This window comes from Dendropsophus ebraccatus, chromosome 7 (assembly GCF_027789765.1).
Source record: "Dendropsophus ebraccatus isolate aDenEbr1 chromosome 7, aDenEbr1.pat, whole genome shotgun sequence".
In the NCBI taxonomy this organism is placed as follows: domain Eukaryota; kingdom Metazoa; phylum Chordata; class Amphibia; order Anura; family Hylidae; genus Dendropsophus; species Dendropsophus ebraccatus.
In genome coordinates this window covers 86,325,720-86,349,891 of record NC_091460.1, presented here as the reverse complement: position 1 = coordinate 86,349,891, position 24,172 = coordinate 86,325,720, and the positions used below count along the sequence as shown (strand labels likewise).

The 24,172-nt window shown below is 42.4% G+C and overlaps 1 protein-coding gene across 1 annotated transcript in view; it reads left to right on the top strand.

Moving 5' to 3' along the window:
• RXFP1 (relaxin family peptide receptor 1) overlaps positions 1–24,172 on the top strand; it is a 136,336-nt gene that overhangs the window by 38,695 nt on the left and 73,469 nt on the right. The window contains exon 2 of the mRNA XM_069976181.1: positions 18,322–18,465. Coding sequence (XP_069832282.1) covers positions 18,322–18,465 — 144 coding nt within the window. The remainder of the gene's footprint in view (positions 1–18,321; positions 18,466–24,172) is intronic.

Sequence of the window (24,172 nt, the reverse complement as noted above, 5' to 3'; positions counted from 1 at the left end):
ACCCTAATAACGCCAGTGGGACCTGTACATCTGAGCAATAAAGTGGTGGGGGGAAATCCCGGGTTCTGTTAGAAGTCTAGTTTTGCCCCTGCTAATGCCATTCACAAACAAATTCTATTTTATTGTTCTTTGTAAAAAAAAAAAAAAGTATGCACAGAGGTGTGGGAAAGGGGGCAGAGGTGGAAAGCAAGGCTGGGAGGAGGGCACTGGTAGTATCCGTTGAAGAGCGAGAGCAGGAACAGTAAGTATGAAGTACTGCACAAGGGGAAAGAGTAAATTATACCTCATTAATGGAAGATGGCTTCATCATTTCAACAAATTATCCATAGATTAATAGTACAAGCAAATATAAGAAACTTTGTAATATATCTTATCAGACAAAATTCTTGACTGAACTGGCATAGATTTTCCTTATAATCCCAGCTGACTGGGAGCAACTAACCTCATTTTCCACCCCTCATTTTGGATTTCCTTCACAAAGGAGTTTTAAAATACTTTCAATGACATGTTAAAATGCTGCTAGTATTTGTTCTAGAAAAGCAAATTACAAGGTTGAGTAATTCCATAATGTTCACTCCAGTCGATCTGGGAAAAAACAGGCATATTAATTGAAATAATTGACAAATATTTTTGAAGGATGTTTCATGATGCCAGAGCGTTAAGATATTAACCCTTTAAGGACAAAGACAATTTTCGTTTGTGCACTGTTGCTTTTATCTCTTTATGTTTAAAAGGCCATAGCACTTGCATTTTTTCACCAACAGACACACAATAAGCCCTTATTTAATGCAACACCAATTGTACTTTGCAACAATAGACTTAATTTTCCCATAAAGTACGCTGTGAAACCATAAAAAAATCATTTTTGCTGTCAAAAAAAGGAATTTGTTTTAATTTCAGGGAATTCCATGTTTACGTTGTTTGCCCTATGGTAAAACTGACATGTTCTCTACAACAATTTGCAACTTGTATAACTTTTATTTTATTTGACAGCTTTAAAAAAAAATAATAATAATTTAAATTGCTCTATTACCATGCTTATTACGCTTTTATTTTTAGGTCTATGGGGCTATGTGAGGTCAAATTTTTTGCACCATGATCTATACTTTCTATTGGTAGCTGGCTTGCGTTTATGCAACTTTTTGAGAATTTTTTATAACCGTTTTTCTGGATTTGATCTGACCAAAAATGCTCAATTTTGCACGTTGGAATTTTATTGCACTTAAGCTGTTTACCGTGTGCAAACAGGAATAATTGAATAGTTCAGGTGATTATGCATGGGGTGATACCAAATATATTTATTTATTTTTAGCTATAAAATGGGAAAAGGGGGGTGATTTGGACTTTTATTAGGGGAGGGGATTTTTTATTAGTAAAAAAATGTTTTTTTTTGGTTGTTTTTCACAATGTATCAGTGATACATTGCTCTGGGCTGCTGGAGCCCAAAGCAATGTATTGCCAAACCGGGATCAGCAGAGCAGAGGGCCGTGCCAAGGTCTGACTAGGCATTGACATGACAGCCTTATTGCAAAGCCACAAACAAACTGGAGACAAGAAAGCAGCCCCTTAAATTTTTGATGAATTTCAGAATGCTAAAGCATTACCTGTGCAGGGGGTGCTCCGGCAGACAGACAGTACACTTAACTTAGAAATAATAATCTCTAAGTTAGATGAGCTGTCTGTCTGCCGGAGCACCCCCCCCCCCCCCAGACCGCCCATCCTCCTCCCATAATGGTTTGCTTAGGGCGTGCTCCAGCAGACAGCACATCTATCATAGTGAACAGTGTGAACAACTAAAAAATAACATCCGGAATGTCCGGAAATAATTAACATGATCATTATTTTGACATCTGCGCAGATCCGTCATTTTATACACTGTGTGCATTGGACGTCCGTCTTAAAATTGACTTCAGGGGGGGGCGTGGTTTAGCCGCCGAGGAGAGAGGACGTGTTCTGCGGAGCTCCTGCACTAGCCTTCATCGAGCAACGATTTCACCGATTAGATTTATCTTTTTCATCACTTCCCGACGGACTTTAATTCTCTGTCTCTCCTGCACTATGACTGCTACCTCTCGGAAAGCAACGGCAGCCGCCCGGAGACGACAACAATCATCTCTCCCCACCACTGCGGCCTCTCAACATGGCGCGGGCCTCCCCGCTGCTCCCTTCCTGGACTTTCTCAATGCAGTCGCCGGAGCAGCGTGGCAGACTTCTCCGGCAGAGGCAGAAACAGCAGAGCAGCATAGGGAGGAAGCTTTGCCGGCATCCATTAGACCGCTGCAACACCTGAGACATCACCCACCGGTTCGGACTGATGTAAGTTGCACTTCTGCCACTAGCCAACAGCCATTACCCTCTGTTACACCAGCTTCCTCACGGCGCCGACGGAAACGCTCCTCTGGGAACCTTCCCGGTCCAGTGACTCCAAGCCCCTCTACTACAGCCAAGCCTCCGGTGATCCCAGAAGCGGTTACCACCGCTCAAGTACTATCTCAGTCCCCGAGATCTTCTGCCACTTGTTTTCCATCTGTCGCTATTGATAAAGCAACGAGCAGCTGGCTTGATGTTCTTTGTGACATAACTGCCCCTATGGAACCCGACTCTTTGAGGCAAATCCTTCTCACGCTGATCTCTGCTGTTAACGATGGATTTGCACGAACTGTAGCTGCTATTAGATAAACTATATCAGTTTACCCTGATCTGTCAGCAATTACACTCGAACGGCGCAGACCACTGGCCCCTTTTACATCGGTGTTGAGAGAGAATCACATACACTATAAATGGACTTCCCCGGGACGCTTGCATATTTCAAAAGGTACTGAAATCTTTATTGTTGACGATTTGCAGACAGGTCTCCTTCTTTTGGACGAGTGGAACATAGCGCATGGACAACACCACCCTTCCACACCACCTTTAACGGAGAGGAGAGGCTCTCCTGATTAAGAACTCATATGACTAACATTGTGCCCTAATACCCCAGCGACTTGCTGGCTTGCGGAACCTGTTATACCATCTACCCGTACCTACTCCTCGGTTTTTACACGGACTCAGTGCCCCACACCTTTACAACTCTTTTTCCATCTAGAGTTGATATTGTCTGTTTATGTAGGGTCATAAAGACGCTTGTTCAGTTGTTTGTTTGTGGTTTTCGTAATGATGTTTGTATTGATGCTCTTGATGATGTCTCCTGCGCTGATGTTTTTAGCTTTAACTTGCTTATGCGCAATGATGCTCTACTTTTAATTGTTCCTACAGAGCAATGTCATGGTAATGTTTTTCTTTACTAGTGCCCATAATTTCGTATAGCCTTGTTTCTTTTTTATGTCAGATTTCAGCTAGGCTGCAGCCCCTCTTGTTGCTAGTATGCGCTTTGTGTTAAAATTATCATCTCTTAACAGTTCTTGGTCCTATAGAGTTATTTTAACCCTAGTGTGATCTCTATTTTAGTATTTTATGGACTTGATGTATAGAGGCTGCAGTCAATGCTCGACCTTACTTGGCAGAAAATATCACTGCGCTTACGTTTTTCTAGGTCAGCAGCTAACATCTCCTCGCTAGTAATGCTCGTTACTTTATCTCTTGTTATGTGTGATGTTTGAGTGTTTTCATTGCCTTTCCTTGCTTACTTTGTATAGTATTTCCTGACTGCTCAAACTTGTTGAATGTGTAAAATTTTTAAATTCTTGCCAATAAAAACTTATTGAAACATTAAAATTGACTTCAATGCATTGCATTGTAGTCGACTAAATTGCGGTAATAACAGGCATCTTTTTAAATCGAAAAAGCGGACGCCTTTTCTCTTTTTTGGGCGGCTGTCTATTGTTTTTATTTGAGGTCTGAGGTTTTATTCATTATTCATGCTTGGACATTGTATTACATATAACAATAAAATGAAAAGAGTGGGGTACTCTGCTGCATTTGATTATAAATCTTCATCTCTAGTCTTATCATTTATCTACCCTGTTAATGAAACATGACGTGCTGAAAGCCTTTCTTGTGGGATGTATTGCTGGGACACTTTATTTTGCATTTCCGTCGGTTGGTTGCATGTTTTCAATCACATTCATATTTTAACAAGAGAGAACAATATGTAAAACATTACTCATGTGAAGTCCAGAATAGACTAAGTTTTCTAAACTACTCAGCTTCAACTTTCTGTTCTATCAACTTAAACAGTAGTTGTACGAGAGTACATAAACATGGCTGCCATCTTTCAGCAACAACACCACTCCACTGTTACTGGAGGAACCTGAAACGTGACTTCTCTTCTCTCCTCTTTATATCTACCCTATACATCTACCCACTATGCCACCCTCCTCCACCTACTTATGCCTCCCTCATGTTATACTGTAGACGTTCCCAAATCCAGATTCTCCTTCTTACTGGCTCCACTGGACTGACACACTCTACAGGATTTGTGAATGTCATGCCGCTGTCTAGTCTGGACATTCCAATGGACACTGGTCCTATGTGCATGTTCCTCATTCCCACTCCCCCATACTTCTTTGTAATGTTATTACAAAGACTTGTTCCTTGCTTTTTATTTGTCCTTTGCCTAATAAAAACAGATTTGATGAAAAAACAAACAACACCACTCCAGTGCATAGGTTGTGTCTGCCAGTGCAGCTCCACTTTTACCCCTTAACAACACAAATCAAAACAAAAAAGAAAAAGGATCCTCCAAGGGATCACAGAGAATGCAGGACATCAAATATAAATATTATTATAATCTTTATTTGAACAATTCATATATTGAATGAAATTCATTAAAATACAGACGAAGTGAAACACAACCATACAGTAAAGAAATCAGTGAGGGGACATACATACACTACCGTTCAAAAGTTTGGGGTCACCCAAACAATTTTGTGTTTTCCATGAAAAGTCACACTTATTCACCACCATACATTGTGAAATGAATAGAAAATAGAGTCAAGACATTGACAAGGTTAGAAATAATGATTTGTATTTGAAATAACATTGTTTTTACATCCAACTTTGCTTTCGTCAAAGAAAAAGGTAAGCTGGAGAAATTGCACCCCACGCTTCTAGAAGCAGCTCCCACAAGTTGGATTGGTTGGATGGGCACTTCTGGCGTACCATACGGTCAAGCTGCTCCCACAACAGCTCAATGGGGTTCAGATCTAGTGACTGCGCTGGCCACTCCATTACCGATAGAATACCAGCTGCCTGCTTCTGCTGTAAATAGTTCTTGCACAATTTGGAGGTGTGTTTAGGGTCATTGTTCAGTTGTAGGATGAAATTGGCTCCAAACAAGCGCTGTCCACTGGGTATGGCATGGCGTTGCAAAATTGAGTGATAGCCTTCCTTATTCAGAATCCCTTTTACCCTGTACAAATCTCCCACCTTACCAGCACCAAAGCAACCCCAGACCATCACATTATCTCCACCATGCTTAACAGATGGCGTCAGGCATTCTTCCAGCATCTTTTCATTTGTTCTGCGTCTCACAAACGTTCTTCTTTGTGATCCAAACACCTCAAACTTGGATTCATCCGTCCACAACACTTTTTTCCAGTCTTCCTCTGTCCAATGTCTGTGTTCTTTTGCCCATCTTAATCTTTTTCTTTTATTGGCCAGTCTCAGATATGGCTTTTTCTTTGCCACTCTGCCCTGAAGCCCAAAATTCTGCAGCCGCCTCTTCACTGTAGATGTTGACACTGGTGTTTTGCGGGTACTTTTTAATGAAGATGCCAGTTGGGGACCTGTGAGGCGTCTGTTTCTCAAACTAGAGACTCTAATGTGCTTATCTTCTTGCTTAGTTGTGCAACGCGGCCTCCCACTTCTTTTTCTACTCTGTTTAGAGCCTGTTTGTGCTGTCCTCTGAAGCGAGTAGTACACACCGTTGTAGGAAATCTTTAATTTCTTAGCAATTTTTTTGCATGGAATAGCCTTCATTTTTAAGAAAAAGAATAGACTGTCGAGTTTCAGATGAAAGTTCTCTTTTTCTGGCCTTTTTGTGCGTTTAATTGACCCCCCAGAAACACAATCTGCTCAAAGGAAGGTCAGTTTTGTAGCTTCTGTAACGAGCTAGACTGTTTTCAGATGTGTGAACATGATTGCACAAGGGTTTTCTAATCATCAATTAGCCTTCTGAGCTAATGAGCAAACACATTGTACCATTAGAACACTGGAGTGATAGTTGCTGGAAATGGGCCTCTATACACCTATGTAGATATTGCACCAAAAAACAGACATTTGCAGCTAGAATAGTTATTTACCACATTAGCAATGTATAGAGTGTATTTGTTTAAAGTTAGGACTAGTTTAAAGTTATCTTCATTGAAAAGTACAATGCTTTTCCTTCAAAAATAAGGACATTTCAATGTGACCCCAAACTTTTGAACGGTAAATACTCTATAAGATCATATATTGCACATGCATAGAAAATGCTCATAAGAAAAATGTGTAAATGTTGTAATACAGGCAGCCTACACAAGTAGGCATACAAATACAGATAGGTAAACTAAATGGCACAAAGAAGACAGTATGAGACAGGCAAAGCCCTGTATAGTGCCAGGGGTAACAAGTAAATACCCCACAGAAGGTGAAATCACCAAAGTATGTTATATATACATAAACCAATGAGGATACCTCTATTACACTGAGTCCCACTCACCTACTCACCCTACGCACGTTTCGCGTGGCTTTGTCAAGGGATGTTACAACACAGCCAATTTTCCTAACAGGAATGTGCAGTAGCCTGGTGTGAACTGGGCTTGGTTTTTGCTTCTGTGTGACACACAGTCCCGGATTGGTAATCTGGCACACCGGGCATTTGCCGGCTGGGCTGCCGGCTGGGCTGCCCTGATTACCAATCCGCATTACCAGTCCGCATATTAAAAGTTAAGGATTAATGTAAACTAGTAGGACAGGCTGCAGGCCGCTGTTGCCAGACACTGATTGCGGGGAGGAGAGGGGACACAAATCGGGCATAGCTGCTGCCAGACAAAGATAGCAGGGGGGGAGGGGGGGGGATCGCCAAGCACTGAGGGGATTCACCTACTGTTTAAAAGACAGTGAGGTGGAGGCCGCAGGGCTGAGAGTCTCACTGCATTCATTGTCAGCAGCTGAGTCAGTGACACACGGGGTGCTTGATCTTGCTGCAGAGCACACACGCTGTCGCTGATGGCCTAGAGGAGGAGGAGGAGAAGAGATCTTTTCCAGAATGCTGGTGCCGGGCTGGCTGCAACCTGTGTGTGTATCAGTGACTGTTTACTACATGTGGTGTGTGTGTGGTGCTGCATACTCTGCTCAGTGCTGCTCAGATGAGCACTCATCAGCCGACCCCCTCTCCATCATCTTCCTCCTCCTCTGCCCCCATTCACCTGGACCTGGGGTCCTCCTGTCGATGGTGGCCTGGCCTGCTCCACCTATTAACACCTCAGGTCTGCAGCCAGGTCAGCCTGTGGCAGTGCTCTGGAGGTGAAGAGGAAGGCTGCAGGCCTGTGTGACAACTGGGACAGCAGAGAACAAAGAAGAGGTTCCTGACATACATTGAGTGAGTTATAACCTCTTATATATTCTCTATCCAAGGGAGAGTAGGGAGTGGGGGGTAGGAGGACATGCACCCAGAGTCAGTGACTTTATTAACCCCTGGAGTACCCTTATGGTCCATAGGAGTACTACAGCGGTTAATAAAGTCACTGACCCTGATCATAACTCTGATGTAATACTCTGCAGCATCTGTGTACACCTGGTATCTGATCACTGCTGTATACTCTTCTATAGTCTGCAGGGTGTAATACTCTGTAGCATCTGTGTACACCTGATATCACTGCTGTATACTCTTCTATAGTCTGAAGGGTGTAATACTCTGTAACATCTGTGTACACCTGATATCCAATACCACAGCTACATTCTCTTCTATAGTCTGCAGGGTGTAATAGTCTGCAGCATCTGTGTACACTTGGTATCTGATATCACTGCTGTATACTTTTCTATAGTCTGTGGGGTGTAATAGTCTGCAGAATCTGTGAACACCTGGTATCTGGTCACTGCTGTATATGTATTGCAAAGAGAGTTTTAGTTCCTCTAGACCCCAACAGTCCTTTCAAATAAAATAATATAATTTAATAAATACGAACAAATATAACAAGAAAATATATAGCAAAAAATCAAATAAATGGTATTTCAATTCTATATAGACAATACAATATTATCGGGTCCCAGACAAGGAAAAAAATAAATAAATAAATAAATAAATGAATGGAAAATACACACTTATTCCCGCCCTTACGGCAAACAGTCTGTGTTAGCTCAATCTAAAAATGTTCCGATTTGTAGCAAATAGTATAGAATTAATTCATTAAGAATAACCCTTTTCTTGTAAGGATTAAAAACAGTTCATGTTAGACTTGTAGTCCTCCTGCAATGTTCAGTATGAATTCAGTTTTTGCCCATAGTTCACATAGACCTTACATAGGTCACATAGAGCTTCCGATATTTCATGAAATGGGTACTGTAATTGTGGTAGTTATTTGTAAACAAAAATCAATGTTTATATCGATTGGCGTGTACAACGCCTCTCACCCGTCCTGTAGCGGCCGCTGGCTCTCAGGGTATCTCCCGCGTTCTCTCTGCGCTGTTCCCGGTCTGTGCTCTCGGCAGCAGACCGGGAACCTTAGTTAAGCCTCGACCTTTTCAGTACTGCTATTGTGAGCTGCACCTTTCTATTGTCTCTTTCTACTGCTGTATATGTCTCTATAGTCTGTGGGGTGTAATACTCTGCAACATCTGTGTACACCTGGTATCTGATATCACTGCTGTATACAAAGTGGCACAGCAGTCACAGAAGCCCTGTCCAATGGCACAATCTAGTAAATTTTCTTGTATTTTCTAACTTCTTGTAACGCCTGGAGTAGTGGAGCCACTGGACCGTCACTAGCGATGGCACTGACCTCACCAGGGAGCGGAGTCTAAGGGGCCGCTGGTTTTCACTAGACCCCGCCGCAAGGCGGGATGGACTTGCTGCGGCAGGCGACCCCCAGGTCGCTACCCCTGGCTTGGTTGCTAGTGACGGCAGGCGAGGTGTGGCAGGAGCAGTAGGCAGGAGATGGTGCTGGCAGAGGCCTGTAGGCGTAACCGTGGGTGACAGGCGGAACACAGGAGCAATAGTGTAACAGAGGAGCAGGAACCAGGAACAAGGACTAGGGACCAGGTAGCGGACAGGAATCAGGAACAAGGACTAGGGACCAGGTAGCGGACAGGAATCAGGAAAAACAGGGAGCTGGGCCAAACGCTATGGAAAGCATGTAGAGGCTCCAACACCTGGAAGGGGGCAGGGCTGGAACTTATAGGGGAGTGATTAGACATACAGGCCAATTAGGAGCGCACTGCCCCTTTAAATCCCTGCCTATGGACACCGGCTGCTGCAGATGCGGGAGAGAGGGTGCGGAGGCGGTCCAGAGCACGGGACACCACCGTGGCCCTAACACTACTACAGCTGCTGTGGCATAATAGGAATTATATATCTTCTGCATAAAAGTATAATGTTCAATAATTACTGTAATAAAATAGAAACTTTGTCAACTTGTCTTTGTCAAACAAGACCATTCATGCACACCTGACACACTAGCCATACCAAAAGGACAGTAAGCAGTCATCCACACCTAAAAAACGGTGTACAGCTCACACTAACACACACTCCAGCCATACACTTTTCCCAAGCTGCACACTTGCCCAGTCACACCAGGCAATCACCATTCCAGAAGGGCAAACGCTAACAGTCACTTACATCTTAAAAAGTAGGATATAGCTGACACTAGCACACATGCCACGTAAACACTCAGTCCCATTTCTCTTGTGTTTGATTTTGTTTTTAAAGAAAAATAAAAAAAGACAAAATATTGTCCATAGGGAGCATGGGCTGCAGTTTGAGAAAAAGGGAGACACCTAGTGGCTGCATTCTTGAGGTTGATTTAAACAATGAAAATATACCAAAAACACGAAACATGTATATTTCAAAGCTGCTCGCAATCTCCATTTATTTATTTAAAAAAAAAAATTGCGACAATTCTTCTATATGCGTGCATTATTTTTACACCTAAAGATTGATAATAATGATTGATAATGAACAAAATGTCAATATACAATATACATACTAATTACAACCCATGTGCTTTAGATATTGTGAATGTTTCTATCTTCTATAATTGTATACATTTATGCAAAAAAAAATGAAAAGTATTTAGAGTGGTAATTAATTATTCCGGGAAATATTTTTTTGCCATTATGCTATTCTGGTTTAGTGGTTGAGACAGCAGGCTGCTGCTAAATGTAATCCGAATACAGTGTTTCCCTTCCCATGTGCAGGGGAATATTAATAGCTGCTATTATGTTTGTAAAATGTTTATTGAAGAATTTAGTATACAATTTGTTAAACTGTTATTTGTTATAATGTTATATCTATACAGAATACATCTACAGTAGATAAAAGTAGACTGTGGCTAAGATTTATAAAACTGGTCAAAGTAACCTCTTCAGGTCAGTCATATGGCTATGTACGCTTCAACTGCTGATGCCCCGCGCAGTTAGAATGTACACATGTTCCTGGGGAGGTAGGCATTTCAAAGCGAATGTACCAGCGGTACATCGCTTTTCTGTTTTTACCATGAATAGACCGTGTCAGCATGGTGATGCTGGTGCCTTTGGCCTTTTTTTGACCCGTGGCCTGGTTCCCATGCATGGTTGCAATGGAGCTGCATCATAGAGGGGAGGGGGTTTCCTCCCAATGGGGTGGGCCGGCCTGCCTCCGATGCTCTGTAGTAGACTGGCGCCATGCGTGGGGAAACGGTTCAAAAAATGGCCGTATCAGGCGTAAATGAAAAGGGAAAAAAAATTCCAGCATTGCATTCTTTTTGTAACAGCGTGCTTCCATTGAAGTGAATAGAGGTGAATTGCAATACCACATACATCCTGGGACGGGACGGGACGGGGGGCAGTTTTTTAAAGATAATAGCTATGAACCTGGATAACCCCTTTCAGGCTGCCATCACACTGCCAAAATGCCAATAAAAACGCAATGAAGACCTGGGACGTAAGGTGGATCTCAGATCTGGAGCCAGTGGCTGAGATAATAAAACATTTTTGTTAGTGAATTAGGAAAAAGGAAAGCTATGTGGCACAAACTGTTGATCTTTGAAATGAAAGCCTTCACAAAGATACTGAACATGAAGGCCTAAGAGCTCTGAGGAGTTTTTCTTTCTCACAGAAGGTAGGTTTTAGGTTATGCATTTAAATAGCTTCTGCCTGTTTGTCTTATTTATCACTTACAAAATTAAAAGCTATTGGTTTAATGTCGGTACTATAAAAGCATGTTCACACACTGCAGATTGGTTTCAGATATTTCTTTGTCTCAAAAAAAAAACATTTTTTGCCCCTAATATGGTGTTTTTTAAATTTATCTTATGGAATTTACTCCTACCCCACATAAAATGAGGAGGATCACCTTTAGAATTCTAGAGAGTAAAAAAAAGTTAATTTCTGCTGTTCCTGTCTAAATATGTTAAAACAGAAATATCAAACGGAAAAAATTTTTACTTAAAATGGAAATGGAATGTGTGCTATATCCTGGACATGACGTTGGTAAAGAGAAACTTTCATTAATTTGTGTTGCACATAACATAAATTTTTAAACTGTTTCTACCTATAATTAGTTCTTCCCTGAATATATTCTTCACAGTAATGCTAATATATAGTTAACATATAGCAGTTCTATACATTAAATTATTATCCCATCCAAGATTGCTGAATTCTCCAAGGGTTGACCATTAGTTCTTGTGGTATGATATATGTGATACATATTCATAACCGGCTCAGTATAGTAAAATTAAATTCTTTCTGTTGCTAGAAATGTATCTTCCTTTCAGGACACAATCTTATTACAATGTTTGTATATGATTAGAGAAAGGCTTTGTTATTATCCCCCTGAAAAAGTGGCAACATCTGTTGGTTAGGTTTGGTTGGGCATCTAAATTACATTTAAGTGAGCCAAGACTGCCAAGAATAATTTTATTTATTCTTATTATATGCAACTTCCCTCGCTTCACTGTTTGATTCATTTGGCAAAAAAGCACAAACAACCACTTTATAGGTGCTATGTACGATGTATAGGTTATGTAATCAGAAGATTACTCATGTAAGGAAATGTCAAGATAAGCGATGTCTCATTTCAAGCCTCCATACTTTCCATCATGTCAAACTATTAGTGACTCATCCAAGTGATGTTAACTCAGAATAGTATTAACTTAGATGATAACTCAATGAAATAGTTCAATTTGGATTTTACCATCTTTACCTGATTAATATGGCCCAAGCTTTGGTCTTTCTTCTATTTAAATAACAGGTTTACTACAACTGCATTATATATAGTGTTCCAAAAAATGCATTTTAAAACTCCAATTTTTGTTGTCTCCAACCCATTAAGGCTATGTTTCCACTGTGTAAATAAAAAAATAAAAAAAGAGAAAAGGCGTCCGCTTAAAAAAATAAATAAATAAAATAAATAACATCTGTTATTACCAATGTTTTTGCACACGTTATTTTAGTTGTTCACACACATTTTACTCCTAAATTGAATGGACCTGCAGGATACAGCCCCATTTTTCAAATCTGATCTTTTGTAACACATACAACTTTATATACTTTCATACCGTACTTTATATTGGTGATAAATTCAGGTTGATACTACTTGTGATTACTTGTGAAAAAAATCCAAAATCTTGAGAAAATCTTTAAAAAATGTTTAAAATATGAAATTCTCTTAGAAAGATAGTCATGCCACATAAAGGAGTTGCTGGGCCTAACAGGCTTCTGTACATGAATTGGCCCCCAGCTACCATGGCAACTATCATAACCATTATAAGTCAGAGAATATCTAAGGGTCAAAAGCCAGGAGGTCACAAAGGCTTTTTTTTTTTTTTCTTGTTTTTACATGTAGTTTTTAGGACCACCAGAGCAAAAACTTTGGTATTGCCTCTTTGCTTTGGCAAAAAGAGAGAGGTCGTGATGCTGATAGCATATCATAACTTATCACTATTGCCAGCCTGAAATGGCTGCATTGGACTGCATACTCTGATATATTTGTACTATCCTCACTGAGACAACCTCTTCCATATGCCCTTGTAGGATGTACAGACATCGTTTGGAGATGACCTAACTTACAACCCTCCTATCTGTAAGACCATACAGCATCTTGATCAGGCAGATAAATGTGACTGGGTGCCCTGTACTGTAATACTAATATACCTACACTGAAAATTTACTCGAAAAACTTTGCAAAGACAAATGATCACAGAGAATTACAGTAGCTACACCTGTGGCTTTCAAATCAACACCATAAGGCTCTCATTGTCTGTAAGCTCTTGCGACCAGGGCCCTCGCTCTTCATGTGTGGTTTGATAATTACATGTGTATCTTTGTTATGTCTGATTTTTTTGTCTATGTATGTACCTCCAGAATTGTAAAGTGCTGCGGAATCTGTTAGCGCTATATAAATTAAATGTATTATTAGTATTATCATTATTATTATTATTACATTCACATGTTTCTTACTTTTGTCTATAATTTATAGACAAGAGTAAGGACCTGTTTATACCTATTGGGCTATTGACACGTCTGGGTCTGTTAATAGCCCGTAATCCATGCCACAAAAATTACTGACAAACCCTTGTCTGGATCATAATTGTAGCACAGATTATCCCATAGAAATCTATGGTAATGTGCTAGGGTAGCATCCGCAAATGATATGGAAGTGTCATTTGTGATGTCCACAAAATATTAATCCACAATTCTGATGTCACAGGTGTCCTCCTGGCAGACATTTTATCAAACAACTTCCCACTTTTATGGATCCACAAAAAAAGGGTAACGGATACATAACATACGTATTTTTTTGCGAATTGAAGAAGATTGCAGACATAATATAGGATCCTGAAAAAATTCAGGAAAGTGTGAATGTAGCCTACAGGTGGGTTCACACATAACGTATCCACAGCAGATTTCACTATGCAAGTTTGCAGCGATATCCACTGGGGAACTCTTCACTGTCATTGTCAAGGAGACTACATACTCCGAGTAGAATTGTCATACTGCTGCAAGTATGTAAAAGGCAGCCCCCTTAACCCCCCACGGCCCAGTACATATATTACCGGTCCATGTTCCGGCTGTGCACTGATTGGCTGAGCGGCACATCCAGACACATGTTGGAGTTTCATTGCATTAAAGGGCAACTCCGGCCAAAAGTATTTTTTAATATGTTATTACTTATGAAAAGTTAGACAAATTCCTAATGTACATTAATGTATGGGAAATGCACATATAGGGCTATTTACCTTAATTTAGTAGATCATGAAAACTTCTAATTCTCAGAAATAACATGACGTCAAGAACCTATGATGTGGCCAGCAGGGGGCACAGTATATGTACAAGCCTATGGACTTTATTGAAGTCTATGGAGTATGTAATATAATGAGAAAACTACATTATATTGATCACTATGTGTATGGGGCATAAGAGAAACAGATTGCTGAACTCAGGGAGACAAGCCAAATGACAACACTGCCGGCTGCTAGTGAAAGCGCTCAATGCAGTGAAGTCCTAGGTGCATTGCCTCCTGGGAAACATGAATATGCAAAAGAGGAGCCTGTGGAGCCTCATTTAAGAGTCTCAAAACACAGGACTAGCCAGATATCCCTCCGGGAAGGACCCAGCCAGGGGGCAGCTCCTGTTAGGAAACCACCAAAACCACCATATTAAGTGGCCCTAGAAGTCAATGGGAAATGCACATATAGGGCTATTTCCCTTAATTTAGTAGATCATGAAAACTTCAAATTCTCAGAAATAACATGACGAACCACGAACCAGGGTGTAATTCTTTTGGAGTGGCCAGCAGGGGGCGCAGTATATGTAGAAGCCTATGGACTTTATTAAAGTCTATGGAGTATGTAATGTAATGTGAAAACTACACTTTATTGATGACTATGTGTATGGGGGATAAATGGAGGGCACCGAGCAGGGAGGGAGATAAGTAGGCCAATCTATATATCTCCTCCCTCCTTCCCGGAGGGATATCTGGCTAGTCCTATGTGTATGGGGGATAAATGGAGGGCATCGAGCAGGGAGGGAGAGGTAGGTGCCTCTATATACCTCCTCCCTCCCTTCCTGCTTGATGCAGTGGTACAGAAAGACACTGTTACTCCTCCCATCATCTGCTCATGTATGAGCAGATGATGGGAGGAGTAGTACTAGGGAGATCCGCAGCACCAAGCCCCAGCCTCCCCCACCGCCGGTAACTTCCTGAACCTAGCCTCCCCCACCGTCGCCGGTAACTTCCTGCTTCTGTCCCCCCATCGGCAAGCCCCCCGTCCTCCGCCATAGCCACCGTTAACTTCCTGCTTCTTGCCCTCCATCAGCAAGCCCCCCGGCCTCTGCTGCCGCCGGTAACTTTCTGCTTCTGGCCCCCCATCAGCAAGCCCTCCGGCCTCTGCCGCCGGTAACTTCCTGCTTCTGTCCCCCCATCAGCAAGCCCCCCATCCTCCGCCACAGCCACCGGTAACTTCCTGCTTCTGGCCCTCCATCAGCAAGCCCCCCGGCCTCTGCCGCCGCCGGTAACTTACTGCTTCTGGCCCCCCATCAGCAAGCCCTCCGGCCTCTGCCGCCGGTAACTTCCTGCTTCTGGCCCCCCATCAGCAAGCCCCCCGGCCTCCACCGCCGCTTGTAACTTCCTGCTTCTTGCCCCCCCATCAGCAAGCCCCCCGGCCTTCGGCGCCGCCGCACGTCCTACTTCCCTGCCATGCCGGTCCGGACTGTCAGCTCCCTGCCGCCCCGGCATCCTGCCGACTCTGACCCGGATGTCACCCCCAGCAGCTCTCATCATCAAGTCGGCAGGACGTGGGGGCAGCAGGGAGCTGACAGTCCGGATCAGCATGGCAGGGAAGTGAGTAGGACGCACAGTGGCAGCGGGGTCTTGCTGATGGGGGGCCAGAAGCAGGAAGTTACCGGCGACAGAGGCAGGGGGCTTGCTGATGGGGGGCCAGAAGATGGAAGTTACTGGCGGCGGTGGAGGAGGCCCGGGGGGCTTGCTAATGCGGGGGCTAGAAGCAGGAAGTTACCGGCGGCGGAGGCCGGGGGGGCTTGCTGATGGGGGGCCAGAAGATGGAAGTTACCGGCTGCGGCGGAGGAGGCCAGGGGCTTGCTAATGCGGGGCCAGAAGCAGGGAGTTACCGGTGGCGGCGGGGGGGGCTAGGTCCAGGAAGTTACCGGTGGCGGCGGAGGCCAGGGGGCTTGCTGATGGGGGGCCAGAAGCAGGAAGTTACCAGCGGCGGTGGGGGAGGCTAGGTCCAGGAAGTTGCTGGTGACAGTGGCGGGGGAGGCCGGGGCTTGGTGCTGCGGATCTCCATAGTACTACTACTCCCATCATCTGCTCATACTATAAGCAGATGATGGGAAGAGTAACAGTGTCTTTCTGTACCACTGCACCAAGAAGGGAGGGAGGAGGTATATAGATGGGACTACCTCTCTCCCTCCCTGCTCGGTGCCCTCCATTTATCCCCCATACACATAGTCATCAATAAAGTGTAGTTTTCACATTACATTACATACTCCTTAGACTTCAATAAAGTCCATAGGCTTCTACATATACTGCGCCCCCTGCTGGCCACTCCATAGGAATTACACCCTGGTTCATGGTTCGTCATGTTATTTCTGAGAATTTGATGTTTTCATGATCTACTAAATTAAGAGAAATAGCCCTATATGTGCATTTCCCATAATTAAAGGGGTATTCCAGGTTATTTTGATATTAATTCTACTGATTTCTCTTGTAATATAATTAATATATCTCATTGGTTTCTATAATAAATTTTGTCTCTTTCTCTCTATTTTTATGTAAGTCACGTGTTTCTGTGACGTCACCGAACCGGAAGTGTGGGGACTTCCCCGACTCGGCCGGCCTCTTGGTGTTTATGTAGTTAGAAAGCTAGCAGAGCTTTACAAACGGCCTCCCTGCACACGGGAGGTCACATGACACCCTGTTCCCGGGCGGCCTGTCAGTGTGAAGGAGGTCGCATCCACCTCCTGTATAATCACTAAAACCCTCCACCCCCTGCCAGTATAATCCTCCCGATGTCTCCCCCGGCCCCCTCCATCCTGTGTATACAGTCCTTTTCAAAGATCTCTCACCCCATCCCCCGGTCTCGGCACCTCTTGCACTCAGCTGACAGGCTCTCTCTCTCTCGCTGTGTGTGAAGCAGGAGAGATTTCTTTCCTGCTCCGTACACAGTGCCTGTCAATTGCCCCGATAAAACTCAGCTGCCAGGAACTGTGTACAGAGCAGGAAAGAAATCTCTCCTGCTTCACACACAGCGAGAGAGAGAGAGAGAGAGAGAGAGAGAGAGAGAGAGCCTGTCAGCTGAGTGCAAGAGGTGCCGAGACCGGGGGATGGGGTGAGAGATCTTTGAAAAGGACTGTATACACAGGATGGAGGGGGCCGGGGGAGACATCGGGATGATTATACTGGCAGGGGGTGGAGGGTTTTAGTGATTATACAGGAGGTGGATGCGACCTCCTTCACACTGACAGGCCGCCCGGGAACAGGGTGTCATGTGACCTCCCGTGCGCAGGGAGGCCGTTTGTAAAGCTCTGCTAGCTTTCTAACTACATAAACACTAAGAGGCCGGCCGAGTCGGGGAAGTCCCCACACTTCCGGTTCGGTGACGTCACAGAAACACGTGACTTACATAAAAATAGAGAGAAAGAGACAAAATTTATTATAGAAACCAATGAGATATATTAATTATATTACAAGAGAAATCAGTAGAATTAATATCAAAATAACCTGGAATACCCCTTTAATGTACATTAGGAATTTGTCTAACTTTTCATAAGTAATAACATATTAAAACTTTTCCTTAAATGATATAAAGGATGTCAGGAAGGCAATAAAATTATTAATTACTGCAATTAAATCATGCAGTAATGCAATGAAAATGCAATGTGAATGCATGTGTGAACACAGCCTAAGAGAGCCATCAGATAGGTAAAAAAGATTGCAGATCACTCATTTTGTATTAAATTTATATACAGATGCATATAAAAGTTCATGTTCATGTTTAGAGCTATGGAAATGACTGATATATGCAAGCAGAGCTTAGTTGGCATAGCAGTGCTAATTCATTGCAAAGTGATAGACCTGGTACAATATAAGTGCCATATACAGTATTAATATGCATAAAATGTATAAACTAATTCACCTTTGGATAATGCCTAAATCTATGTGCTTTTGTCTTTTATACTGCTTAGCTGCTTATTCGGAAAGTGATCGGTCAGAAAACAGTTGTCCTCTTGGATTCTTCCCTTGTGGTAATATCACAAAGTGCCTTCCTCAGTTTATGCATTGCAATGGAGTGGATGAGTGTGGAAATCAAGCAGATGAAGATAACTGTGGTAGGTCAGAGACGGTTTTCTATTTAATTCTATGCATTACACTTTCATGTGTTCTAGGTGTCTAGGTGACTGTGTTTGCTGTGTTTCTCTTACTTTACTATGTTAGCAGTTATGTTGAAGCTAAGGTTCTTGTCTGACTACTATAAGAATGAACATTACTGAATATGCTGGGTGTGCAGCATCCACTACAGGAGGACTATGCTGCAATATCTTTGTAAGGAAGAAGACTATGAAAAACTTATAAAGGGGTACTCCAGAGAGTAATCATTTAAAAAAAAAAAAAAAAAAATCTTGTATAACTTAAAATAAATGCACATTTCTTTACTTATCTACTTATCTACATTGAGTGGCAGCAGTAAGGAGTGACGGGAGCCAGGAACTGTAGAGGGAGGCTGTCAGTAGCGCTATGTGTGTGGCAGCCTCTGCAGAGTAATCATCTCTCATATTGCACAGGCTGCCACGCATGCAGTGGTGCTGACACACATACCACCACCCACCTCCTGTACTGTATATTTTAACAAGAAGACACAGTACATGGAGGATGGGGGGCAGGTATTAGTTATGCTGTGGACTTCACTGATTCACTTAATGTATAATAGTAGATAAGTTATATAACAAATACAAACTTGAAGTTATATTAGAAATATAACTTTATTACAGCAATGTATAAATTGAAGTATTAATGCATGGAGCATGACACACCATCAAGATCTGTCACCCCCAAAACACCCCCTAAACTTAAAGTGACTCTTTTACCTCCAAAACACTTCAGAAATGCTTCAGTCGATAGATTTAACAAAGTTGATTCTGAATCTGCACTTTTTATCTTTCTACGTACTTGTATTCCTTTGCTATAAGCCCACAGACATAGGAGTCTAAGTAGTCCTCTCTGTTATATTTTTGAGCTAAGTAGTCCTCTCTATGCATCAACATGCAGGCTTACAGTTGGGAAATGCAAAAGAGTAGACATGTAAAAATTACAGATTTGGAATCAGCAGATGACGATAGTTTAGGGGTGAAGGGGGGTGGGTTGGAGGTGACAAAGGTCATGCACCACCACATTAGGCCATGCAGTATAAATACACAGTGAACCAAATGGCTGAAACTGTCAATTCTTAGGCTGCGTTCACACTACGTATATTTCAGTCAGTATTGCAACCAAAACCAGGAGTGGATTAAAAACACAGAAAGGATCTGTTCACACAATGTTGAAATTGAGTGGATGGCCGCCATATAACAGTAAATAGCTGCCATTATTTCAATATAACAGACGTTGTTCTAAAATAACAGCAAATATTTGCCATTAAATGGCGGCCATCCACTCAATTTCAACATTGTGTGAACAGAGCCTTTCTGTGTTTTTAATCCACTCCTGGTTTTGGTTGCAATACTGACTGAAATATACCGACTGAAATATACATATACTGACTAAAATATACGTAGTGTGAACGCAGCCTCAGGCCAGGTTCAGACCATGTAAGTGTGCGGCTGTATTTGCGGCTGTAATTGTGCAGCGGTATTTTTGGTGGTTCATGCGTACGCTGGAAAGTATAGGATATACGGCTGCACAGTGCACACTATGTATGAATCTACGGCCCGATCGTAAATGGACCCGTAAAAAATGAACAAGACCATTGTTTGCGGCTGGAAACGCGGCCGTGGATTGACAGGCGGTCCATACGGAGTACTTCAAAAATAGCCGGCAATGATGCCGAATGCCGATGCCTCTAATAGTTAATATATTAAATTAATAAAACACATTTTCTTTGTAATAAAGTCCCTTTCGTTGTTAAATAATTTAATTCTAACGAATCCATCATTTTGCAATTAAATATACTGTTAAAATAAATATATATATAAATAAATGTATATTTATATATATATTTATTTTTTGACAGTATATTTAATTGCACAATGATGGATTCGTTAGAATTAAATTATTGACCAACGAAACTGAATTTATTTCATCGAAAATGTGTTTTATTAATTAAATATTAATTAGTACAGGAAGCTCCATAAGCCGTTAATTCATATTGCCGGCAAAAGAGCATTCTGTACTAATCATCACTTTACTTTAATGAAAACATCAAATGTTTCTTCTAATTATGTTATCACAATAGCATTATTAGAAGAAACATTTAGAATTATATGTGCGCTCAGCTGATTGGCTGATCGGCTGAGCGCACATATAATTAGCGGGTCCGCAGTACAGTGACTTCATTGTGCTGCGGACCAGCGAAGAGGACACATCGGGGTGAGTATAGAGCTCTCCCCACCCCCTCCCCAGAACTGCACCCCTCCCAGCAAGGAAGGGGGGGTCAGTTAACCCCTTTCTTGCTGGGATGGGTGCAGTCTGACATCAGTCTGGCCCCCAAGGGGTTAAGGGGGATGCAATACATCCTCCCTTAACCCCTTGGGGGCCAGACTGTAAGCAGCGATCTGTAAAGATGCTGCATACTGTAAGGAGCACAACACTGCTCACAATGATGGGTGTTGTGCTCCTGTTTGTGTGTTTTTTGTGTGTTTCTCCCTTTTTGTTTTTCAGATATCGGTATCCTGGGGATTACGTCGGATTCCGTGGACTACGTCGATGACCAGCGTTTTTTTTATTTTTTATAAAATGGTCAATGAGGGGTGTGGGGGTGTTTTTATTTGAATGAAAAAAAAATTTAAACTTATGTCTTGTCTTTATTTCTTTACTTTATAGACTTAGTAGTGGAAGCCGTCTAATAGACGGAATCCATTACTAAGTTGGGGCCTAGTGTTAGCCGGTATAAAATGGCTAATACTAACCCCCTATTATTACCCCAGTATCCATTGCCACCAGGGGTACTGGGAAGAGCCGGGTGCCAGTGGTCCCGGAGCGTCAAAATTGGCGCTCCTGGACCGGGCGGCAGCAGGCTGGTAAGATTTAGGCTGGGGAGGGCCTAAACCAATGGCTCTTCCCACCCTGGTGTTACCAGGTTGCTGTCGTTTGGTTTTTAACCCGGCTGGTTATAAAAATAGGGGGGACCCTATGCGTTTTTCTTTTTTTAAATAAATAAATAAATAATTTTAAAAAACGCATAGGGTCCCCCCTATTTTTATAACCAGCCGGGTTAAAAACCAAACGACAGCAGCCTGGTAACACCAGGGTGGGAAGAGCCATTGGTTTAGGCCCTCCCCAGCCTAAATCTTACCAGCCTGCTGCCGCCCGGTCCAGGAGCGCCAATTTTGACGCTCCGGGACCACTGGCACCCGGCTCTTCCCAGTACCCCTGGTGGCATTGGTTACTGGGGTAATAATAGGGGGTTAGTGTTAGCCATTTTATACCGGCTAACACTAGGCCCCAACTTAGTAATGGATTCCGTCTATTAGACGGCTTCCACTACTAAGTCTATAAAGTAAAGAAATAAAGACAAGACACAAGTTAAAAAAAAATTTTATTCAAATAAAAACACCCCCACACCCCTCATTGACCATTTTATTTAAAAAAAAAAAAAAAAAACGCTGGTCATCGACGTAGTCCACGGAATCCGACGTAATCCCCAGGATACCGATATCTGAAAAACAAAAAGGGAGAAACACACAAAAAACACACAAACAGGAGCACAACACCCATCATTGTGAGCGGTGTTGTGCTCCTTACAGTATGCAGCATCTTTACAGATCGCTGCTTACAGTCTGGCCCCCAAGGGGTTAAGGGAGGATGTATTGCATCCCCCTTAACCCCTTGGGGGCCAGACTGATGTCAGACTGCACCCATCCCAGCAAGGAAGGGGTTAAGTGACCCCCCTTCCTTGCTGGGAGGGGTGCAGTGCTGGGGAGGGGGTGGGGAGAGCTCTATACTCACCCCGATGTGTCCTCTTCGCTGGTCCGCAGCACAATGAAGTCACTGTGCTGCGGACCCGCTAATTATATGTGCGCTCAGCCGATCAGCCAATCAGCTGAGCGCACATATAATTCTAAATGTTTCTTCTAATAATGCTATTGTGATAACATAATTAGAAGAAACATTTGATGTTTTCATTAAAGTAAAGTGATGATTAGTACAGAATACTCTTTTGCCGGCAATATGAATTAACGGCTTATGGAGCTTCCTGTACTAATTAATATTTAAAGGGGTTGTCCGGCGATAAAAAATTATTCACAGAATAACACACATTACAAAGTTATACAACTTTGTAATGTATGTTATGTCTGTGAATGGCCCCCTTCCCCGTGTCCCACCACCCCCACCCGTGTACCCGGAAGTGTGGTGCGCTATACATTACCTGTCACGTGCCGACCACGGTTTCCGATCCTGAGCAGTGACGTCTTCTTCGGGAGGCCGGCGGATCTTCCCGAGTGCCAGCCGCCCTCTGCAGCGTCATCCGAAGCTCAGCCGCGATTGGCTGAGCATAACTGTGCTCAGCCAATCGCGGCTGAGCAGCTGATGACGTGGCCGCGTCATCAGCCGCTCAGCCGCGATTGGCTGAGCACAGTTATGCTCAGCCAATCGCGGCTGAGCTTCGGATGACGCTGCAGAGGGTTGCCGGCACTCGGGAAGATCCGCCGGCCTCCCGAAGAAGACGTCACTGCTGACGATCGGAGACCGTGGACGACACGATATGCGGTGAGTATAATGCACCACACTTCCGGGTCTAGCGTGGGTGGGGGGAAACACGGGGAAGGGGGCCATTCACAGACATAACATACATTACAAAGTTGTATAACTTTGTAATGTGTGTTATTCTGTGAATAATTTTTTATCGCCGGACAACCCCTTTAATTAATAAAACACATTTTAGTTGAAATAAAATCAGTTTTGTTGTTCAATAATTTAATTCTAACGAATCCATCATTTTGCAATTAAATATACTGTCAAAAAATAAATATATATATATAAATATACATTTATTTATATATTTATTTTAACAGTATATTTAATTGCAAAATGATGGATTAGTTTAAATTTAATTATTGAACAACGAAAGGGACTTTATTACAACGAAAATGTGTTTTATTATTTTAATAGATTAACCATGAGAGACATCGGCATTAGTGCAGAGGATCGCAAACCCCGGTAATAGCAATTCATGTAAACCGTGTTCCCTGCTTTCCCAGATGCATCCAGAGGTGTTTGCATCACTTTCTTAAGATTTTATTTCTTATTTTTAGTTGAACCAGATTTCCAAGTAAATGACCGTATGTTTTGAGCCGCATGTCTATTTTTTCCCACGGCCGTAGTTTCATCCGCACATTTACAGCCGCATAAAAAATACAGCCGCACAGTTACATAGTGTGAACCTAGCCTCATACTGTGAAAACTCAATGTGTCAGATTTATTCTATCAGGCTGCTTGATAAATACCTGACATATATAAAGATTGTCTTATCCAAGTTTAGACTAGCTGTTAGTTGGTCTCATAATGAATTTGGCACATCAAGTAGGACAGACTTTTTTGTGTAAACTGCACAATAATTGTGGTAGTAATAAATATGTGTCAATGTACTGGTTTATCCTGGTGTGTTCTTTAAATGGTCATTGTCATTTCACACAACTTCCCTACATTTTGACATATCAAAAGTTTTGGAGGACATTTTAAATTGTAACAGAGAATTTGATAAATCAAAAGCATTTTCACTATGAAAAAACTAAAACATGATTTCTAAAGGATTTTAGCAGACTTGCTATATAGATGTGCTCTGGACTGCAGTGTATTTACATAAAAAAATTGCTAATCAAA